General features: G+C 38.5%; 1 protein-coding gene across 1 annotated transcript in view; it reads right to left on the bottom strand.

Annotated features, from left to right (window-relative positions):
• Positions 1–7,374: 7,374 nt before the first annotated feature.
• The window catches only part of ARL8B (ARF like GTPase 8B), a 43,108-nt gene continuing 30,304 nt past the window's right edge, over positions 7,375–20,178 (bottom strand). The window contains exons 2-7 of the mRNA XM_008534768.2: positions 19,750–19,830; positions 18,329–18,402; positions 17,817–17,910; positions 14,982–15,049; positions 14,633–14,703; positions 7,375–9,456 (exon numbers count right to left, since the gene is read on the bottom strand). Of these exons, the coding sequence (XP_008532990.1) occupies positions 9,407–9,456; positions 14,633–14,703; positions 14,982–15,049; positions 17,817–17,910; positions 18,329–18,402; positions 19,750–19,830 (438 nt within the window). The 3' untranslated portion in view covers positions 7,375–9,406. The remainder of the gene's footprint in view (positions 9,457–14,632; positions 14,704–14,981; positions 15,050–17,816; positions 17,911–18,328; positions 18,403–19,749; positions 19,831–20,178) is intronic.

The following is a 20,178-nucleotide window of genomic DNA, read 5'->3' on the forward strand; positions in this document are numbered from 1 at the left end:
CGAGGTGGGACAGGAGAAAGCCGCTCTGGCTCTAGCTTAGGGATGGTGACAGTAAAAGACGTCAGAGAAGAGAAAGGGACATTTCTGTAAAGCAGCTTTTGCATAGCAAGGGCAGGGGTTTTAACTTGTCTGTTTATGATGGGGGTGGGATAGTACCTTTTAGCTCAAGACTGCACAAAACGGTATCCTGAATTCTGTTCTTTTGATCAGAACACGGTAATTTGTAAGAATCGCTGACGGTGATTGTAGAACACGTATTTCCAGATCCTGTCCTAGAGCCAGCGACCTACAATGCAGGGTCCCGGGAACGTGTGTATAACAAGTGCTCTTGGGCGATTCTTAGCGTTTGGCAGTTTCAGGAAATACTGAGTTAGGTTATATTGCTTTTGTCTCAGAAATAGGATCGTTAACAAAAAAAGAGAGAGTGGGAGGAGTCAAGGCTGCTGCCACCAACAAATTATCTTTAGCAGGTGTATTTAACCGTCTCCCCTCCTGCCTGTCCCACTCCCGCCATCTCTCCTGTGCGCCGCAGCAGGCACCTCACCTTTGAGGTATGGGATAGATTCCTGGTCAAATCGCTTTACCCCTTCTCTATCTACTTCCCATAATTAAGAAGGTTGCAAATGTCAGCTCTGAAGATCTATGGCTTTCATGTAATGATTCAACAGGTTAGGGCTTCTGTTTTCTTTTGTTTGCTGCATTTGGAAATGTCTGCTAAGGCTTGCACTCCATAAGTTTAGACCACGTGCCCGTTATACCGAGGTTCCTGAAAAGCTTGGGAAGCAAGGCCTGACAAGTGGCCCAAATCAGAGATTGGCTGAGTGACCAAGGAAGTGATTAAGAGGATGATGAAGTTGTCATATGGCACAGTCATCACATTCTTAGGGTCAGGGGACTTTTTGCAACACAGAGGAGGTGTAATGGAGACTGAGAAGAAGCCCAAAGAAACATCTGATTACAACACAAAAGTGGTTCGCACATAGTAAGAGCCTTTTTGTTGGGTGAGCCTTATTCATCCCCCAAATCCTGAGACAGGCCTGCCCAAGCATTAGAAAGAGTATAATGAGAGCCTGGGCCAGGGGCTTTGCCCTCACAGATTCCACTTTTTCTCCTCTGTGAAAGGCATTTCTGCTGGAAGTCCAACCTCAGTGCCTGATCCTGAACTTTCAGGTCTACCATCCTGGAACTTGCAGACTGAATGTTGAATATTAAGGTGTGTGTTGTATGTTTCCTTCCTAAGCTATTTTATTGCAAATTTTACTTAAAAGTTTTAAATTTGATCTCGCACCACAGTCAACTGTAGACCACTTTGATGACAGCTCCTGTCCTCACATCAGAGACAATCTCTAATAAAAACAAATCTCTTTCATAACCAGAAAAAAAATCCAACTTTTGAAACATGCTTTTCACAGTAAAACTGACACAATAGCTGCCAGTCATATATGTCCTGTGGTTTTTCAAAATTCACATGTTCTCGCTTAATCTTAAAAAACCTTGTAAGGTTTATTGCACAAGTCATAAGGGAAGAACTCAGGTTGGGGGACTCAAGTTCCTCAAGCCACTTGGCTCTAAGCAGAAAAAGAGCTACTGCCCAGCTCTCCCACACTTCAGTCCCGGGAAACTTACTACAACTAGCTGGCCCTCAAAGCACAGAAAGATTGGTCCTTCTGCTCTTCTAAAGCCACCCCACAGGCAACAATGTTGACATTAGTCCTTGCAAGGTACAGCCTAGGATTTAGGGGCCAGGTTCAGACAGTGTTCCCTTCTCAAATTGAACGGAAAGAAAATGGACTATCTTGTTCTAGCCTTTTAGACTAGGACTCTCCTCAAGGTAAATGTGGCTGATGACTTTGGGACAACAGCTCTAGCTAATCAGAAAAGCCTAACCTTAAAAAGCAACTTTTTAAGAAACTGTTTTGTGTTGGTTTTTCTGTTCGTCATCTCACAAGAGCGTCAGGAGACTGACAAGAACACTTGAAACGCACTATGGTAAAAATGGCTTTACTCTGGGGGGCGCCAGAGAGAGGACAGCTAAGAACCCAGACTCAGAAGTCAGATCGCCAGGTATTCAAATCATAGCTCTGCCCTCTGAGGGACCTCAGGAAGTTACTTAACTTTTCTGGACCTGTTTTCTTATGTGTAAAATGAGGGTGATAAGATACAGCAGGTGTGACAAATTATTTCATGTATATAATGTATCTACACCACCACTACATACATAGTAGCCCTATTATTACTACTCACCAACTATGTGAACTTTTCAAGACCAGCATCTAGTAAAAGTACTTAGTACATATACACCTGAGGTCTGTTGGACGAATTAAACTAAGCCCCTCCTATTTTCAAAGCCCTATTTTAGGAGAAAAATGTGTCTAAAGAAACCAAATGTAAAATAGGACAAGGGCTAAAACCACAGTCCAAGAACAGCTGAAAGGGCTTTTGAGTCCTCAGGTCTAATTCCATTTAACTCAACCTGTTCCAGCTTCTACACATCATGGTCCTACAGCTCTGTTATTTGGGGTTATATCCCACAAGGTGATCCAAATTCAGTCTCCCTCTTACTTTGATAGTTGAACGAGGTGACCTGGCTAACAGATGTATTTCAGTGCCTTTAAAAATACCCTCCATTGTAAAAAAAAAGGCGGACATTCCAGTTATGGGATTCAGTCTTGTGAGTCTGAGTGCATGAATCAATGCACTAGGTTCCTAAAACTGCAAAGCCAGAAAAATACCTCTGGCTCTAGAATGACCTCCAAGGGTAGTCCAAGAGCTCCTAATGTTAAATAGCAGGGTTAAAATAGTCTATTAAAAGGAGGGATTTTTCTTTTATAACAAGTAATAAATGATTTATTATCCAAAGCAATAATGTAAAAACATCAAGTGACGTAATGATGACTTTTAAAATTCTGATTACGGCTTTCTGAAGCAATATATACTTGCTTTATAAAGGAGTGGGGAGGAATAAATTTAAGCAAAAAAGGGAGGGGGGGGGCTGGCCCCGTGGCCGAGTGGTTAAGTTCGCGCGCTCCACTGCAGGCAGCCCAGTGTTTCGTTGGTTCGAATCCTGGGTGCGGACATGGCACTGCTCGTCAAGCCACGCTGAGGCAGCGTCCCACATACCACAACTAGAAGAACCCACAATGAAGAATATACAACTATGTACCAGGGGCTTTGGGGAGAAAAAGGAAAAAATAAAATCTTTAAAAAAAAAAAAGGGAGGGAGGGAATTACCTATAATCCCATTATTAATTTGGTGAAGATCCAACTCCAGAATTAAAGTAATATTGTTTATTATATAGCTAGGTAAGAAAAACTAAGTTTCACATTTAGTTTAAAATCGAACAGTATATACTTATTGTTCAGACTCATTTGATGGGCAGAAATCCAGAAGTTTGTCAACACACTCTGTTGGCAAGACACGGGAGACAGACTGGTAGAAATAAAAACTGGTACATCCCCTGTGAAGGGCAATTTGGCAATTCCTAGCATAAGTACAAAGGCATTTGCCCTTTGACCCAGATATGCCTCTGTGAATTGCTGCACGTGTAAATAATGACCCAGTGCAGTATTATTTATAAAAGCAAAAAGTTATAAACAACCCAAAAGTCTATCAAAAGGAGACCAGTTAAATAAACTTTGGAATCTATTAAAAACCACACACACAGTGAAATGGGAACCCTGCTGCTGTGAAAGAGAATGAGGAACTCTGTATATTGACATGGAAAGACCGCCAGCACACAGTAAGTGGGGAAAAGCCGTGTTCAAATCAGTAGGCTACCTTCTCTGTAAGACGGTGATTAGAAAAAAATAAAGCATATATAGTTGCTTTTTGTATTTTGTATAAAGAAAACACTAGAAAGATAAATAAAAAACTGACATAAGGGTTATCTGTAAAGGCTGGGTGGTGATGGAGGGGTGGTTACTCAGTCTTGGGTGGGATCAAGAGTTCATATACCTTTTTATGTATTTTAAATTTTGAATCATGTGATTCCCTATTAAAAATCTCCTTATTCAAAAAACAAATGGAACTTAGAAAAAAAGTGGTGAGCTTCCTTTCCAAGCTGTTCTAACTACTAAACCATTAAATCAAATGCGCCGACTATCCATCCAGAACTGACATTCACCATCCATGTGCCATGCCCCAGCCCCTAGGTTACAGATGCTTCTAGAGAAAGTAAAACTATATAAATTCTCAACCCTTCTTTGAAGGGTGAGGAGAGCTAGTGCTTTCATAAATTAGCTAGTGGTATGACAAATAATAGCAATTTCCTTTTCCTCAGAGAATGATACAAATAGAAAATGGAGTCATCTAATTCATGCATTGGCTAACAGTAGATAGAAATGATGGACTCAGTGTAGCAACAAGATAGCACATGGTGTGATAGATTGTACAAAACTCAGGGTAGGCCAAAACTGTAGATTACCTGGTATATAAGAGCTGGGTGGAAGAGATACTATAATTACCAATCCATTGATGTTCTACTTCTCATGTTCAAAAGGGAAAACATTAGTTTTGTTGGGTTTTTTCCCCCTCAGTATTTTGAAAGGAAGTATTTTCTAACTGCTCCCAGTTTTCTCCAAGCTCCAAATAAATTCAAGCAGAACCTAGCCATACAGCAGTTAAAAAGTGTCAAATATTAGCTCTAAAGCATTTACCGCCAAATTGGTAGTAGGTATGTATTTTTCCACATTGTATACCAGAATAAACATTTTTCTGCAGTCTGGAAGAAATGCTTTAAATTTTTTAAATGACTTTCAAAATATAAGCCCACGTGATTACAGTATTTCCTTCAAACAAAATGTAAGTTATTGTATCATTCTATAAACTGTCTGTGATCTCCAGCCCTTAACTATGCTAAGATTTAAAGTTATGAAATGTAAATATTTCTGTGTTTTTGGATTATTTTCAAGTGGTAGGAACACAACATGAACAGATTCACTAGGATGAGGGGGCGTTTTCATCTCTCTTTGCTTTGTTTCACCACCATCCAAACCTCTTGGCTGCTAGAACCACAGCCTGTTAGTGGGAGAAGTTATATTAGAAATCCTCTACTTTTCATTTTACAGATGGGAAAACTGCGAAGCCAGAGGGGGTTTGGCAACTCGCCAGTCACACAGTTAACAGCAAAGAAAAGAACCCATTCTCTCAAATGCCAATCCGGCACTCCTCACAGAACCAAGCTACATTAGCATTTTAAGCTGACAACTCTTTTCCTACTCCTTCTCTTCCTTTTATGAATGCAAGACCTGCAAACCCCAGTGAAATGAGGCTAAGGTATCTTCCCCCTTTCCTGATTCCTGTAGGAAATCTGCATTATCTAAGTCATCAGCTGCCTTGGGATTTTAAAACAGAATTACCTTGCTGAAGAGAGGGCTTGTTAATGAAATGGAATAATGAATGACTACTGCTGTTGCTTAGATTAAGGCACTTCCCATGGCAGTCCATCCAGCATGTCAATGACCTGCTTCTGTTTCTCTAAGAACCTTCAAGAGGCAGCAATTACAAAAGTACCCATTTTTATTAATAGCTGAATTTTAAACAGACATTGTGCAGAGGATATTTACTAATCAACAGGAAACACCTGCTGTGGGCCACACTTTTGTAGAACTGCAAACTTAAGGGAAGTCACACGGCTAGTGTTTGCTTTCTTGTCTTCCTCTTCAAGCATCTTCACCGGCATAAGTTTTTTTGAGGGCATAACCTTTAAAGTTCGTAAGAAAATGAAAATATTTCAAATAGTAAAACATGGTGGTTTCCCCGCAATGACACATTTTTAGAGTAAAGCATTTGGCCAACTGGAGGTTACAGTTATAGGTCCAGCTACAGTAAATTTAAACTTCCACTCCAGTTCTCAAACCGCCAGACGCTGAGAGGTTGAAATTACCAAATCTACAGGATTTCAGTGTAACTGGATTCTAGATGGATAGAATACACAAGGCAATTAGTTCCTCAAAAACAATGAAAACTGAAGTAGCCATGGCCCAATACATCCAATTTATTTGACTGAACCAAAGGGACTAATTTTAGAAGTCCCAATTTTTGAAAGCACATATAGACTTAGAATCAAGAGTTAAGTAACCCAAATTTATATCCCCTCCGTTCCCCTCAAAATGACAACTCCTCCAAAGATTGCTTTGGTAGGCAGTCATTGAGAAGAGGACCAAACTGGTTGCTTGAGTAAATGGCTCCACCAATTCAATAAAAGAATTTAACCCTGATATCCTAGGGACTTCTGTCCTAGAAATACTAATCACACATCCAACTGGCCACCAAGGTTTGGCTGTACAGAATGACAGTATGGATCTAGAGGAAAAGTTGAGTAAAAATACATAAAAGCATTTCTCCAACAGCTTTGATGAGATAAATGTTTGCTTTACAGTGCAAAAGATAACATACTAGAAAATAAGTCAAATGCTTTACTTTAAAAATGTGCTTTTATGGGAAAACCACATTTGATGTTTACAATTTTTTCATTCTGGGGGCCAGCCCCATGGCCTAGTGGTTAAGTTCAGCACACTCCCCTTCAGTGGCCCAGGTTCGGTTCGCAGGCACAGACCTATGCCACTCGTCAGCAGTCATGCTGCGGCAGTGACTCACATACAAAATAAAGAGGAAGACTGGCAAAGATGTTACCTCAGGGTGAAACTTCCTCAAGCAAAAAGAGGAAGACTAGCAACAGATGTTAGCTTAGGGCGAATCTTCCTCAACAAAAAAAAAAACCAAAAAACTGTTCATTCTGGAACTAAAGTCAGTAAGTAAGCATGTCTCATGGTTTGTTTATTAGTAGAGTTCTGTTATGATTTTTGAAACAACTGGATATAAAATACTTAATTAGAGACTGGCCCGGCGGCATGGTGGTTAAGTTTGCACACTCCACTTTGGCAGACTGGGGTTTGTGGGTTCAGACTCCAGGTGCAGACCTACACACCATGCTCATCAAGCCATGCTGAGGCAGCATCCTGCATATAAAATAGAGGAAGTTTGGCACAGATGTTAGCTCAGCGACAATCTTCCTCGAGCAAAACGAGGAAGATTGGCAAGAGATGTTAGCTCAGGGCCATTCTTCCTCACTAAAGAAAAGAAAATGCTTAACTAGCTCTTGCCACTTTTAGAAGTCCTGAATTTGGTGTATCATGAGAGTTTACAAGTAGTAGCACCTCCTCCACACCTCCCACAAAAAACTGCAATATCAATTCTGTGGATATTTTAAAAGTTTATTTCTATTTTAACTAGCCCACAGACCCAATTCTTTGAGAGCTGAGCTGATTTTTTTCTAACACACAGTCTATGGAGCCTGCTCATGGTAACTTTCTCTCCACCCCCCTCCCAAAAAAGTCAGCACCTTCCATCATGATGCACATTTTAAGTTAAAATTGTCAATACAACCCTCAAAATGCAAGTTTATTGAATAAAGCTGAGAAGAGCAGTAAACAGACAAAAAAATGCATCCACCTAAATAAAAAAAATTCACATATTTACAAAGTTCAGTAACTGTTAAGTTTTCACATGCAGAGGTTAATGCACAGGAAAATGTTGGTAGTAGTGTTTGGATGTCTTGAAATGCTGAAAGAATGAACAGACACACAAACACATTAAGGTTTAGCGATAGGTCAATTAACGAACCTATGCAATCCCCACACAGTCACACATTCTAGTTCCGATTCCTCCTTTCAGGCACAAGCAAATTGCCACTTTCTGTGTAATGGTTCACAGTGACCGCTAATGGTGTTGAACTACAGTAGCAAGTTTAAATATCTTCATTTACACAACCATCCATCCTATCAGGGAAGTATGCAACATGCTTCAAAGAATAAGAACAGAATTTTAAAAGCTGAGATTCTACTCATAAAAATCTGAATGGAGAAAAACAAGTAGTGTCTGTGCAAGACAGTGCAGTATTTTGTACAGACTACTGTTAAGGCCATGGCAGTCTATAAATTAAAACTGGTATTCATTAAAAGAACTTACTGTTGACTGCACTTTGAGTGCTCAACACATTTGGAAATGCACTGACTACATGGGTGCTGCTTAACAAAAACAAAATCACACACAGTGTGAGGCAACGCATCAGCAGGTGTACTATGGAGTTTCATCTACTACAGTGCTCTGTGGGAATAACGATTGACAAGTGAACCAGTATTAATATGTCCCTTTATGTATATGGAGATCACTAAACTACAAAACATGTTCATTTTAAGTTTTTACACATCTCTGTATCATAGAAGCAATAAACGGCATCAGTTCCGCAGCTCTCGGTGGGACTGATCGTTAAACAACCTGTCGACGGTGCGCGTGATTACATTAGATAAAGCAGGCAGCTCTAGAGTTGTCACAATAATCAAGACATCTAATGGCACCAGACAAAAGAGTGCCAAACCTTACATCAATAAGAGAGAAAAATAAGAATTTTTCTTTGTTCATAAGTGTCTATTGTGCTGAAAGTCCACTTTATGACTGGATATAAAAAGTCAAGAGTAAGAGTGTCATGCAGCAGCACTGATTTAATGACTGGAGATAGAAAGAACAAACAGGTGTTTGAACAAAGTGTGACATTCTTAACACGTTTTATTATATTGGCTGGAATGCTCTAAATTCATGAAAGCTTTTGAGAAAATCTTCAATTCCCAACCCCTTAAAAAAGTGTGTTGAACCAGAAAAAAAAGAAGAAAAGATATAGAAGTAATGATCTGGACAGATACAAAACAGCATGCCTTAGTTCCTCCCATACCCCCAACTGCTTTCCAGTGATGAAGAATTCTCAGAAAGCAGAATGTCTTAAAAATTCATCACATAAGATCTCACCAGAGTAAAGAACCAATAACAACATTAATCTGGTGCCTCTGCTCCCTCTTCAGACTACTGTTTTAATTCCTAAGGTGTAGTTATACATTTTACATGCATTTGTGAGATATGTAAACATTATATTTACATCCCACCTTAGTCAGGCTAAAGGTTTGCTAAATTCTGTGTGTGGCACTAGAAACTTCATGCTGTATCAAGTCAGTATCAATATTAAGCTACTGGACTCTATAATGAAATACCATAGTTGGACGTTTACTGAAAACCAATATAAAAGTCTGGCCCAGAAAGACCAGAACAGAAATATGCAATTTTCTTGATTTCAGATGGTCAAAAGTGCGTTTTTTAAAAAAAGCTCTACACACTGTTTAAGACAAGTATGTATAAGCAGCCTTTTTTTGTGTGCTGACTTTATCATGACAACTCTAGCTGATTCTTTATGAAGGATTAGGGATACACATCTTCAGCAGTGCACATGAGAAATAAACTCTGAAAAAGGCAATTTCTTGGGTTTAGGAAGGACCGTATTCTGGGAAGTACTTCAGAGGAACGGACAATAATTCTAAGATTATAGCCAAGAAGGACTGGAAGACTTCAGGAGATGCTTCAGCTTCTTCTAGATTTTGAATGTTGAATAAGCCACTGAAGTGTGATATCTAAAGATGGAAAAAAAAAAGTGAAGACATTAAGATACCACAGTTAAACTAAATATCAGAGATAATACTTAAAATGCAGCGATTTCAAAGCACATGCTGGGCCTACCCTCTTCTGCTTTTCTCCATCTATACTACTGTTCTCCATTACCTGAACTTCAAGAAGATAATCTGAGGAATTACAAGAGAGACTGAAGAGTCTCTAGTTTAAAAGTTCAACTGTGTACAAGCCAGCTTGTGCCATCTTTTATTCATTTAAAAATTTACTGATTGCCTATAAGATCAGATATTGTATGTAAAGTGCCAGAAAAGCAAAGATTGGGGGGAACCCTTCTCTGCTCTCAAGGAGCTTTTAGTGTAACAGTCAGAAAACATACAAGTAATCATTTGGGGTTGAGGGGCTTCCCCAGAGAATTTCAGGCAAAAGAAACAGCAACCGCAAAAGAATAAACGAAGGCATGAAACAGTGTGGAGCTCTGGATGGATGATGAGTGATAAGATGTGGCTGAAGCACAGAGATGGGCAGGGGGTTGCCACTCACTGATAAGGCTAGAGCAGGGGTTCTCACCCTTATCCTTTTGACATTTTGGGCTGGATAATTCTTTGCTGGGAAGCCGGGAGGGCCCTTCCTGTGAGCTGTAGAATATTCTGCAGTATCCATGACCTTTATCACTAGATGCCATTATCACCCCTCCATCCTTAGTTATGACAACCAATTACGTCTCCAGATATTGCCAAATGTCTCCTAGAGAGCAAAATTGTCCTCAGTTGAGAACCACAGGCCTAGAGGGAGCCAGATAACCTTGTACGCCATTCTAAGATCTTAAACAGTTTGGATTTTATTCTCAAGTCAACAGGAAGTTATTGGAGAATTTTAAGCAGGGAAATTATATTAGTTTTTTAAATAAGATCAACCATGCAACAGAGGAGGACAGCTCAGAGGGCTGCCAACATAGAGACTTGACTATTACAATAGGAATAGGAAAGGGCTAAGGGTCTGAAGCAAACCAAGTGCTGTAAAGACAGGGAGGAGTAAAATGAGGAGCATGGTTAGGATATAGAACTGAAAGGACAGACTATATGTAGTGGGTGAGAAGGAAGCTTCTGCCCTGAATGAGTATGTGGGTCATGGAGCTGCTGACTAACACAGTGGTTACAGGAAGAACAGCCTGAGAAAAGAAGATTAAGAATTCAGCTAAAAGTACACCAAGTTTGAGGTACAGAAGGTAACACACAAGAGATGTCCAGCAGGTAGTTTTAGCTATACGGATCTGAGGCAGACATGGAGCCTGGCAAGGTATCATCGCATGGCTGGCAACTGAAGCTACAGGAGGTAAGATTAGCCAGGAAAAGCACTTAGACTGATAAGAGAAGGCAGCAAAGTCAAAACACTGAATTACCGTCTTTGCGTTCTTTGAAATGTGTTATCCACAAAAAGGGTATGTGCACTTCTATTAGAAGCAGCACTCTATTCTCCAAGCCTGAAAGATGAGTGCAAATGCAAGCTCCCAGTTTCCCAGCTAACACGCATTAGAGAAACTATAAGCCACACACATATAAAGAATAGCCTAGAGCTGAGACATGAACAAACAGGACCCATTCAGAGTTGTGGAAACAATGAATTAACTGGACTGCTGGAGCAGGTCATTTGCACTTCAAATGGAGGACAGCAGTGTGTAATAAGAGCAAGAGCACGTTCATTTGAAATGAATAGGGGAAAAGGTAAATTTGAAAGTGAAATGATCAGGTTTAAATATTTAAGAAATGCACTAAAAAAACCAGATAAACAACTGTGGACACTGGACAGAAATCATATCCTAAAGACACATGGATCCTTAAGACTAGATAAAAAGGCAGAAAAGAAATAAGATACTCAGATGAAGGAGTCATCTTCCATAACAAAAAGGCCCACAAGTATGAGCCATCTTTGCAAAGAGCATCTTCCTAGAAGTAATCTATTCTGTGTACGGTTTGAGGACACATTACTAATGAAACCAAGGCACTTCATTTACCACATCAGGAAGGTGGAAGTATAACACACAACCCATGTGCACTGAAATACTTTTTGGATCAATTTAGCAAAATCATAAATTCGGTACTGAAATTTGTTATAAAAGCTGAAATTAGGAGGGTGTTCTGACTTGATCACCCAAGAAGTCTAATTTACTTGGCTGTTAGTTATATTTCTAGCTCCAAACAAACAGGCATTTGGATTTACAATTGTTTTGGATTTTCTTGTTTTGAATCTGGTTAGAGTTGATCAGCTTCCTTGGGCTTAATAAGACTCCGTGAATCCAGAGTTCTGCAATCACAATCCTGGTGACTATGGAGCTCTACAGCAAACTATGAAGATCAGCCTCAAACAGAAGTTCTCCCCAGCTTCCCTGCAGTTACTTCATAAATGAGCTCACAAGATTTTTTCAGAAAAGTATGTGGCTAGTTTGTCATGCTGGTAAAACAAAGGATATTTTTTTTCTCCCTTCGAAAACTTTTTTTTCTTATTTTAGGAAATACTAGAGAAAATATAAGGGAGTAATAGATTTAAAAAAACAGCACAATGTATGAAAAATTATGGTTATGTGGAACAGGGTTTCTCAACCTCCCCATTACTGACATTTTAGGCTGGACAATTCTGAGCTGTGAGGGCTGTAGGATGTTTAGAACATCCACCATCTCTACCTACTGGGTGCCAGCATCACCCTCCTTATTATGACAACCAAAAATGTTTCCACATATTGCCAAATGTCTCCTGGGAGAAAAATCCCCCAATGAGAACTACTGGTGTATAAGTAAATGCTCTCTTGGGGGCACAACTTAAAATTTAAGAAGAGTTCCCTTCAACATAGAAAAAATATTTTTTTCAAATAAACTCTAAGTAACCCTAAGTACCTGAACAGTCTGTTCTCAAATTAACTGAATGCTCCCAGTGTAACAAGTCACTTATTCTATCCATTTAATAGAGGAGAATTTGTGTCCATCAGCAAAGCAAGCATAGATTGTTTGGGGTGGTCTTTAAAGGAAGCCCAGAATCAGCCCAAAAACTATCAACACTTGGAGCTCCTCAGAGCATGTTTGCGAGGGGCGGGAAGGAGTTGAGATACAGACTGGAACTGACTTGAAGAAAGTATGATGAGAACCAACACATACTGAAGAAAAGCTAAAGAAAAAAATATCAGAATACCTTGTTAAACACACTATTTATTACATTTGATTCCAATATACTTTTTTTTGTTAATTGGAGATGTGACTATAGAAGAAGGGTCAGAGAGAGAGAATGCTGTTGGCTTTGAAGATGGAGGAAGGAGCCAGGAGCCAAGAATGTAGGCAGTCTCTAGAAGCTAAAAAGGCAAGGAAATGAATTCTCCCCTAGAGTCTCCAGAAGGAGCATAACCTGCAACGTCAGTCCTTGATTTCAGCTCGGTGAGACCTGTGACAGGCTTCTAACTGACAGCAGCACTAGAAAACTAATACACTCAGGTGATGTCCACCATACGTCAAACAGTGGTGCAATTCATTTTCTCCCTCTCACAAAAGAGTTTTTAAGTTGTTGCCATTATGCCCATTTTATAGATGAGTAAAAACTGGAGATAAAGGAGGTTAAGTGCTTTGTACAAGGCCACTCAGAAAATAACTCAGGACCAAGTGCTCAAGCCTGAGGCTGACTGACTCCAAAGCCCACTGTTTCTAACCCACTACGCAGCATCGATGGAAGGCCTCATTTTTCTACAGTGACCCACAGAGATTTTTGTCACCAGTGACCACCAAACTGGGATAGGGGAAGCAGCCATGAAAATCCCTAGGCTCCTATCCATCTGTTCAAGGCACGTGCATTAAACTTCCCTTTCAAACTTTGGTTGAGCCTGTCAGGCCAGAAAAGAATTGTGACTTAGCTTGAGTATGTTTTGTCATGAAGGTATCCGTTACTCTTGATTATATTTTATCGTACTGTTATAGGTCTTTTCACTCAAGCAGCTAAATGCTGAATAGCCTTTCATCTTATCAAATACTTCCATTTGTCTTTTTTTTTTTTTTCAGGGAGATTAGCACTGAGCTAACTGCTGCCAATCCTCCTCTTTTTGCTGAGGAAGACTGGCCCTGAGCTAACATCCGTGCCCATCTTCCTCTACTTTATATGTGGGACGCCTACCACAGCATGGCTTTTGCCAAGCGATGCCATGTCCGCACCCGGGATCCGAACCGGTGAACCCAAGCCACCAAGAAGTGGAATATGCGAACTTAGCTGCTGCACCACAGGGCTGGCACCTTGTCTTTTTTTTTTTTTTTTTTAATCTTTTGACCCTCTTCACCCATTCCAACACACTTTTATTAAATTATCCCTCACCAAATTAGTTAAGAGACTAAAGTTGAGACAGATATATTATTCTTTAAGAATACTGTACTGGATTGAAGAGTGTCCCCTAAAAATTTACATTCGGGTAGCCCCTAATCCAATGATATGTGTCCTTATAAGAAGAGAAAACAGACACACAAAGGAGAAGCCATGTGAAACCAGAGGCAGAAACTGGAATAATCCATCTACAAGGCAAGGAAAGCCAAAGACTGCTGGCAACCACCACAAGCTGGAGAAAGGCAAGGAGGGGTCCTCCCCAGAGCCTTCAGGGAGAGCATGGCCCTGCCTAGACCTTGATTTCAGACTGCTAGCTTCCTCAACTTGAGGGAATATATTTCTGCTGTTTTAAGCCACATAGTTTGTAGTACTTAGCTATGGCAGCCCTAGGAAACTCATACAGACACTAAGTAGATAAAGGGTATTTTTGGCTTATGCCTCCAACAGAGTGCTAACATACTGCAGTAATATACTTGTTCAATAAATGAAAAATTGTTGTAGTGCCTATAGACCAATTTTTGTAAAGTCTAACTTTAAAAACATCGTTATTTGTAATAAGGCACAGCTGGATACCAGCTCTGCAAAAATTAATGCAATAAATTGATATTACATAATGCTGAACTTCCTGTCTTTATTGCATTTACTTCTTTAAATAGCACAGAGCAGATTGTAGTCAAAAGGTATAATTTCTACTCTTCTTCCTGAGGCAAAAGCAACACTACTCTATAAAGCAAGCCACTTAAACAGAAATGAGGATAATAAATAAGAAGAAGCATTAGACATCCCTTCCAATGATACTCATTTCTTCCAAAGACACTAGTCATTTCTTACCTATATTATCTTTTTCTTTGCAAGAAATCGAATAGCAGCAAATTTCTCTATCCTGAATAGCAGACAGATTCCTATAAAAAGCAGAATTAAGAGAATAAGTCTGTGCTTTAAAACAACTGTCACACTTATCACTCTTTTTGCTCAATCTTACTTGTTTTTTTATTACTATACTGAAGAAATTATTTTACTATTACTAAAATGTTAGAGATTCACTTCTCTGGTAGGCCAAGTTTAAATACCTAAACCATGGCTATGATAATGTAATGATGCTAAACAAAGTAGTGGGCAAAATAGTATAACTTAGAACAAAATTTTTTTTTAAATGCCATCATTCATTCTTCAGACATACATTTTTTCAATTAGCTGTTTCTCATCCAAGGCATTAGGAAGATCTCTCTTGTTTCCAAGTACTAGCACCTTTAAAAAGAAAAGATATTAAGAGCAAACTTTTATGTAAGAAAATGTCACAGAAGTATATCCTATTCATATCTGCAGATGTTAAAATTAGAATGCTACTACATGCCATAATATTACAGTATAACTGGTGACCTATCTCGTTCATTTAATCGTTCAAATTAGCATCTATTTTAACTTCTACCACACAGATGCCCTTAATTCAATATGTGGCTGCCAATTTCTATTTAAAATATTGTAAGTCTCTGATACACATTCTGCTATTTATTAATAAATCTTTACCAAAATGTGAATATGATCTTAACAATCAAGGGTGGAGGAATAATTTTTTTAACCATTTTTTTTATCTGTTAGCCATTAATCATGTGACACGTACATAAGCTTTTAAAATTCTGGATCCATCCTACAGAATATCACGTATAAATATTCTAAAACAATGGATAAATCTGGCGATCAAGATGAATACTGTAGCGATACACCCTTGGATAAATATTGTCCTCTGATTGCTAGATATGCTTTAAAAAGGGAGGAAAGCATGGATGGGCTTCTCAATTACCACTCTGTCTTTCCCAGATATAGCCTTTCTGCCTCACAGAAAGCAAAGAATATGAGTACATACAACGTTATTTAATAACATCCATATTCTCAATCAGTGTTTTCTAGGAACTTGTATCTTTGACCCATCCTAACAAAGTACACATCATGTCTACCTTGTCATATCTACTTCTTTCACTTAATACATCCCCAACCCTGACTCCAGACACTTTGACCAACTCTACTCATAGGCCCGAGACTCTATTTCACACAAAGGACAAGGAAACAAGGACAGAGGCACAGAGAGCCAGGGGCACTGGGAGCTCAGAGGGGAATGTTAAACTACAGGCAGTTGGAGAGCCAAGAGCCAAATCTCAGCACCTTTGGTCAGTTGTCTTCCCTTCCCCAATTCTTACCTCTCTGTAGACTCTTATTTAAGTCACTCCAGCTTCTCAAGCTGGACCTACCTTAGTTTCTAATACTACATCCTGGTCATCTGTGATCAGCTGTCAGGTGTGAGGTTGCCTGGCATCTTAGCCCTCTTCCTACATTTAAGAAATCCCCCACCTTTTGAATCTGCCTCCCAGTAAAGCTACTTGCTTCTGTAGATAATTTCTTTCCCAGCTTTCCTTTCTGCTAGAGCATGGACACATAATCTAGGATCAACCAAAACTCTGGATAGAGAGCCAGTGATTAAAGAAAGCAGGAATAGAGAACCCATTCTGATAGAGAAGGAGCATTAACTAAATGACTTTCCAATCAGAGCAACTGAGTCTAGTGTTCCAAAACTGCAGGTCACCAGACTTATTCCACAGTGTGAGTTTGAATGTGATCCTCACAGCTGCTTAGCTTCCCTTGTTCCAGCCTATTTTCTGAGCCTGGTTATGAACAGCCTTCTCAGAGACTCTGTAAGCTACCCAATATCCTTTCAATGAACTCCTTTCTTAAATCAGCTTTTTATTGCTTGCAACTAAGAATCCTTACAGTGACCAAGATAAGACTGATTTTTACTTATGGTATATAGAAATAGTTTTTAATATAAAAGAAAAATAGTAAGCTTTGAAGTCAAGATTCAAAACCTGGCTGTGCAACATACTAATGGCCACGTCATCTTTGAGTGAATAACAACTGTTACAAAGGAAGGATAATACCACCAACCTCAATATGTTGTGAGAATTATTTGATAATATACCTCAAGTATCTGACACTCATGAATGTGTCATGAAGCAAAAGCCTGGTCCTTTTCCAGCATTCCTGAGCTCAGCAAATGGCACCACTTTCCATCTAACTACGTGAGCCAGGAACTAGGAATTATTCTTCATATTTCCCCTTATAATCCATCGCCAAGTCTGGTGGACTGTGTTCCTAAATATCCCCAGAACCTGTTTCCTTCTTACCATCTTGTCTATACCACCCTAATCCCTGGTACTCTAATTTGCCAGGACAACTTCAATGACTTCCTAAAACTGTCCTCCTTATAGTCCCTCTTGTCATTTCAATCCATTCTTAAACTGAAATCAGAATAATTTAAATAATAAAGCTGATCATTTAAAACACAACAATGGCTTCCCTCACAGTCCAGCCTAGCACGGCCTCCTCTAGTGTCCCAGCTGCCACGTGGCTCACCACACTCTACCCTATCTTCCCCACTCTGCTCTGTGCTCTAGAGAGACTGGCCTCCTCTCAGTGCCCTGCTCCCTTCTACTAAAGGGTCTTTGTCTGGAACTCTTTTTCCCTCTAATCATCATATCCTTCACATGCCTACACATCCCTCACATCTCAGCTTAAGTATCACTTCCTTCCTTCTTCCCTCAAACTAAATGAAGTCTCCCCTCTAACTTACAACTTTCATAGCCCCCTGTACCTTTCCTTCGCAGCATGTATCAGAACTGTATTATTCAAGTGATTTCATATCATCTACCTTTCCGACGAAACCAAAAGCTTCATGATGGCAGGGAGCATGTTTCTATTCACTTCTGTTCATCACTATAACCCCAGGACTGAGCACTGCTCCTACCGCATATAGTTTAATAAATAGCTAGTTAAGAAATGAATAAAAAGCATAGTACCCAGTATATGGCAGATATTCAGTAAATATAAGCCTTCCAGACTTTAAAACAGAATCCATTTTACTGATTTCAAACATAATTAATATAATCGTATAATTATAATTTTAATAATATAATTATAAATATTATAATCATATAATGTAAAATAACAAGTACTCCATACTTACTGGAATTCCTTGTAACTGTGGTTTATCTAGAAGATTATGTAGCTCATTTCGAGAGGCTTCTATCTTCTCACGATCTGCAGCATCTATCATGTAACTTTAAAAAAAATAAAGTGATTTCAATATGCCTTCTTCATATTCTCTGATGATCACAATTAAGTTTACAGATCTTTAATTTTCTTAAGATTTACAGTACTGAAATTGTTAATCAAAATAAAGTCCTAAATAAAGAAAAGCTCAGCACCCAAAAATACTTTCAAATAGATTGTTCCTAGGGGCTAATACATTTGTAATCCTTAAATATAAAACATTTATATCCCTTAGCTCTTAACTGCATAAACAAAAAACAAAATTCTCATTCTATGATTAAATTTTTAGTCTCATGTTAATGGGATTACACTAAGAAAATATCTAAGAAACACTGTTATTGCCTAAAATAAAAATTGAGCCTTAGAAGTACTAAAAACAACTTTTTTCCTTGAAATTTAAATTGACTTTAAAAGAAAAGTGCTTACACGATAGCATTGACTCCTCTGCAGTACCGTTCCCACATGCTCCGGAATCGGGGTTGTCCTCCTATGTCCCAAATCTTTAAATCAAGACGGACAATTCTTATTAAAGATTTTTCAAATACTACAATGAAGGAAAAAGTAGCAGATGGAGGAGAGAGAGATTGGACAGATATGTTCATTTCCACTATGTTACAGCCACACTGCTCCTGAAAGATTTGAGCTCAATCAAGCTCTTAATCTGGAAGTTCTTGGAGCTACTTCTAAATGCGAAGTCCTAATATGTTTACACTAGATCTAGTAAGTTCTGCTTGAGCAAAGATTTTGTTTTTGTGCAATATTTTCTTTGCCTGTTAACCAATAAATTTCAAGTACTGAAAATAAATATCTTTAAAATAACACTTTTAGAATCTACAGAATCATGCATTACAGCCAGATTTGAATGTCAAGACAGAAAAGAACGGTTCATTCAGAATCTATTAAAATTTAGTCGTCTGATGGGGTATACATTAATGCCTGACCATTTTTAATTGCTGTGTATTCTAACATAGCCAACATTCCTTAGGTTTTTTTCTTACATAAAATTATTTTATCCATATGAAAGCCACTACTCACAATTATTCCATTATTATGCCTACTCTGCAGGGTACTATTCTGGGCACTGGGCTACATAAGAGTCTTAAGTTATGGTATTTATCTTCAAGAGGCTTCCAATTTAGCTACAGACACCAGCAACATAAATAAAAACACATATACATGAAAAATTAGGAGCTTTATTAGATGAACTATAGAAAGAATTTAGTAAACAGCTTCTGTGAGCCACAAGAATTGGGTGAAGTGGCCATAAGGGCTCAGGCTATAGAGGTAAACTCCCACGAACTAGTGAACCAAAAACTCCTAACATATGGCCCCTAAACAACAGTCCAACAGGCCACAAGTTAAACCTGTCAAACTCATTCCAAAAACAAAATTATCTTCAACTAGCTAACTTTTTCATATTTTATAGTTTTAATTTTAGGGCTTAGTAGTAAAGAAAGGGAAAACTGGGTTAATATATTTGCTACCACAAACATAATACTAAATTACCAATATTATAAATAAATTATCTTTTAGTATAAAATGTTATTTATGAAATAACGTAATACCACACTCTGAGGATGGGATTTTTATTTCCTAGGAACATCTAAATCCCAAATATACTTCTGCTAACCCATATACTAAGTTTTTAATAGGCACTTAACAACACTTCAACTCTTATACATTTTGATCTATTAGAAAAAAAAAAACTGATTTACATTCTTTTGGAACATGCCCATTCATTAGCTAAGAACTGCAAATACTCATGTAAAAAACAAAGAAACAAACAGAAAAATTCCTAGCTGGATGTGCTAACAATTTAAATCGAGTATGGCAAGAAGATGACGTACCTTTATTGTGACGTTACCTTTAGTTACTTTTCTCATGTTGAAGCCCACTGTGGGTATCATATCTTCACTGAATTGACCTGACTGAAAAGAAAACATTTGAAGTTAGACTAATCAATATTTATTAAGACATATAACACTGCATAACCTTCTGGCATCAACGCTGCTACTGTATGTGTCTTAGTAAATAACTAATTTTTCAGTGATGGTAACAATCTGCCTTAAGAAAACATTCCTTATAGCCATTATTCTTGAAGAGGTGAGTTACTTTGTTCACATAAAGACATAGTCTCCCATTAAAAAAAGATATTTTTGAAACTAAGGTAACTTTTTACATATTTCCTTAAGTTTAAAAGAAGAAATAGTGTACATTACACCTACATATGAAAACTTGTTAATTCCCCCACCTATACATACATTTTCACAAAGTGA

The sequence above is a fragment of the Equus przewalskii genome, chromosome 15 (genome assembly GCF_037783145.1).
Source record: "Equus przewalskii isolate Varuska chromosome 15, EquPr2, whole genome shotgun sequence".
NCBI lineage: Eukaryota > Metazoa > Chordata > Mammalia > Perissodactyla > Equidae > Equus > Equus przewalskii.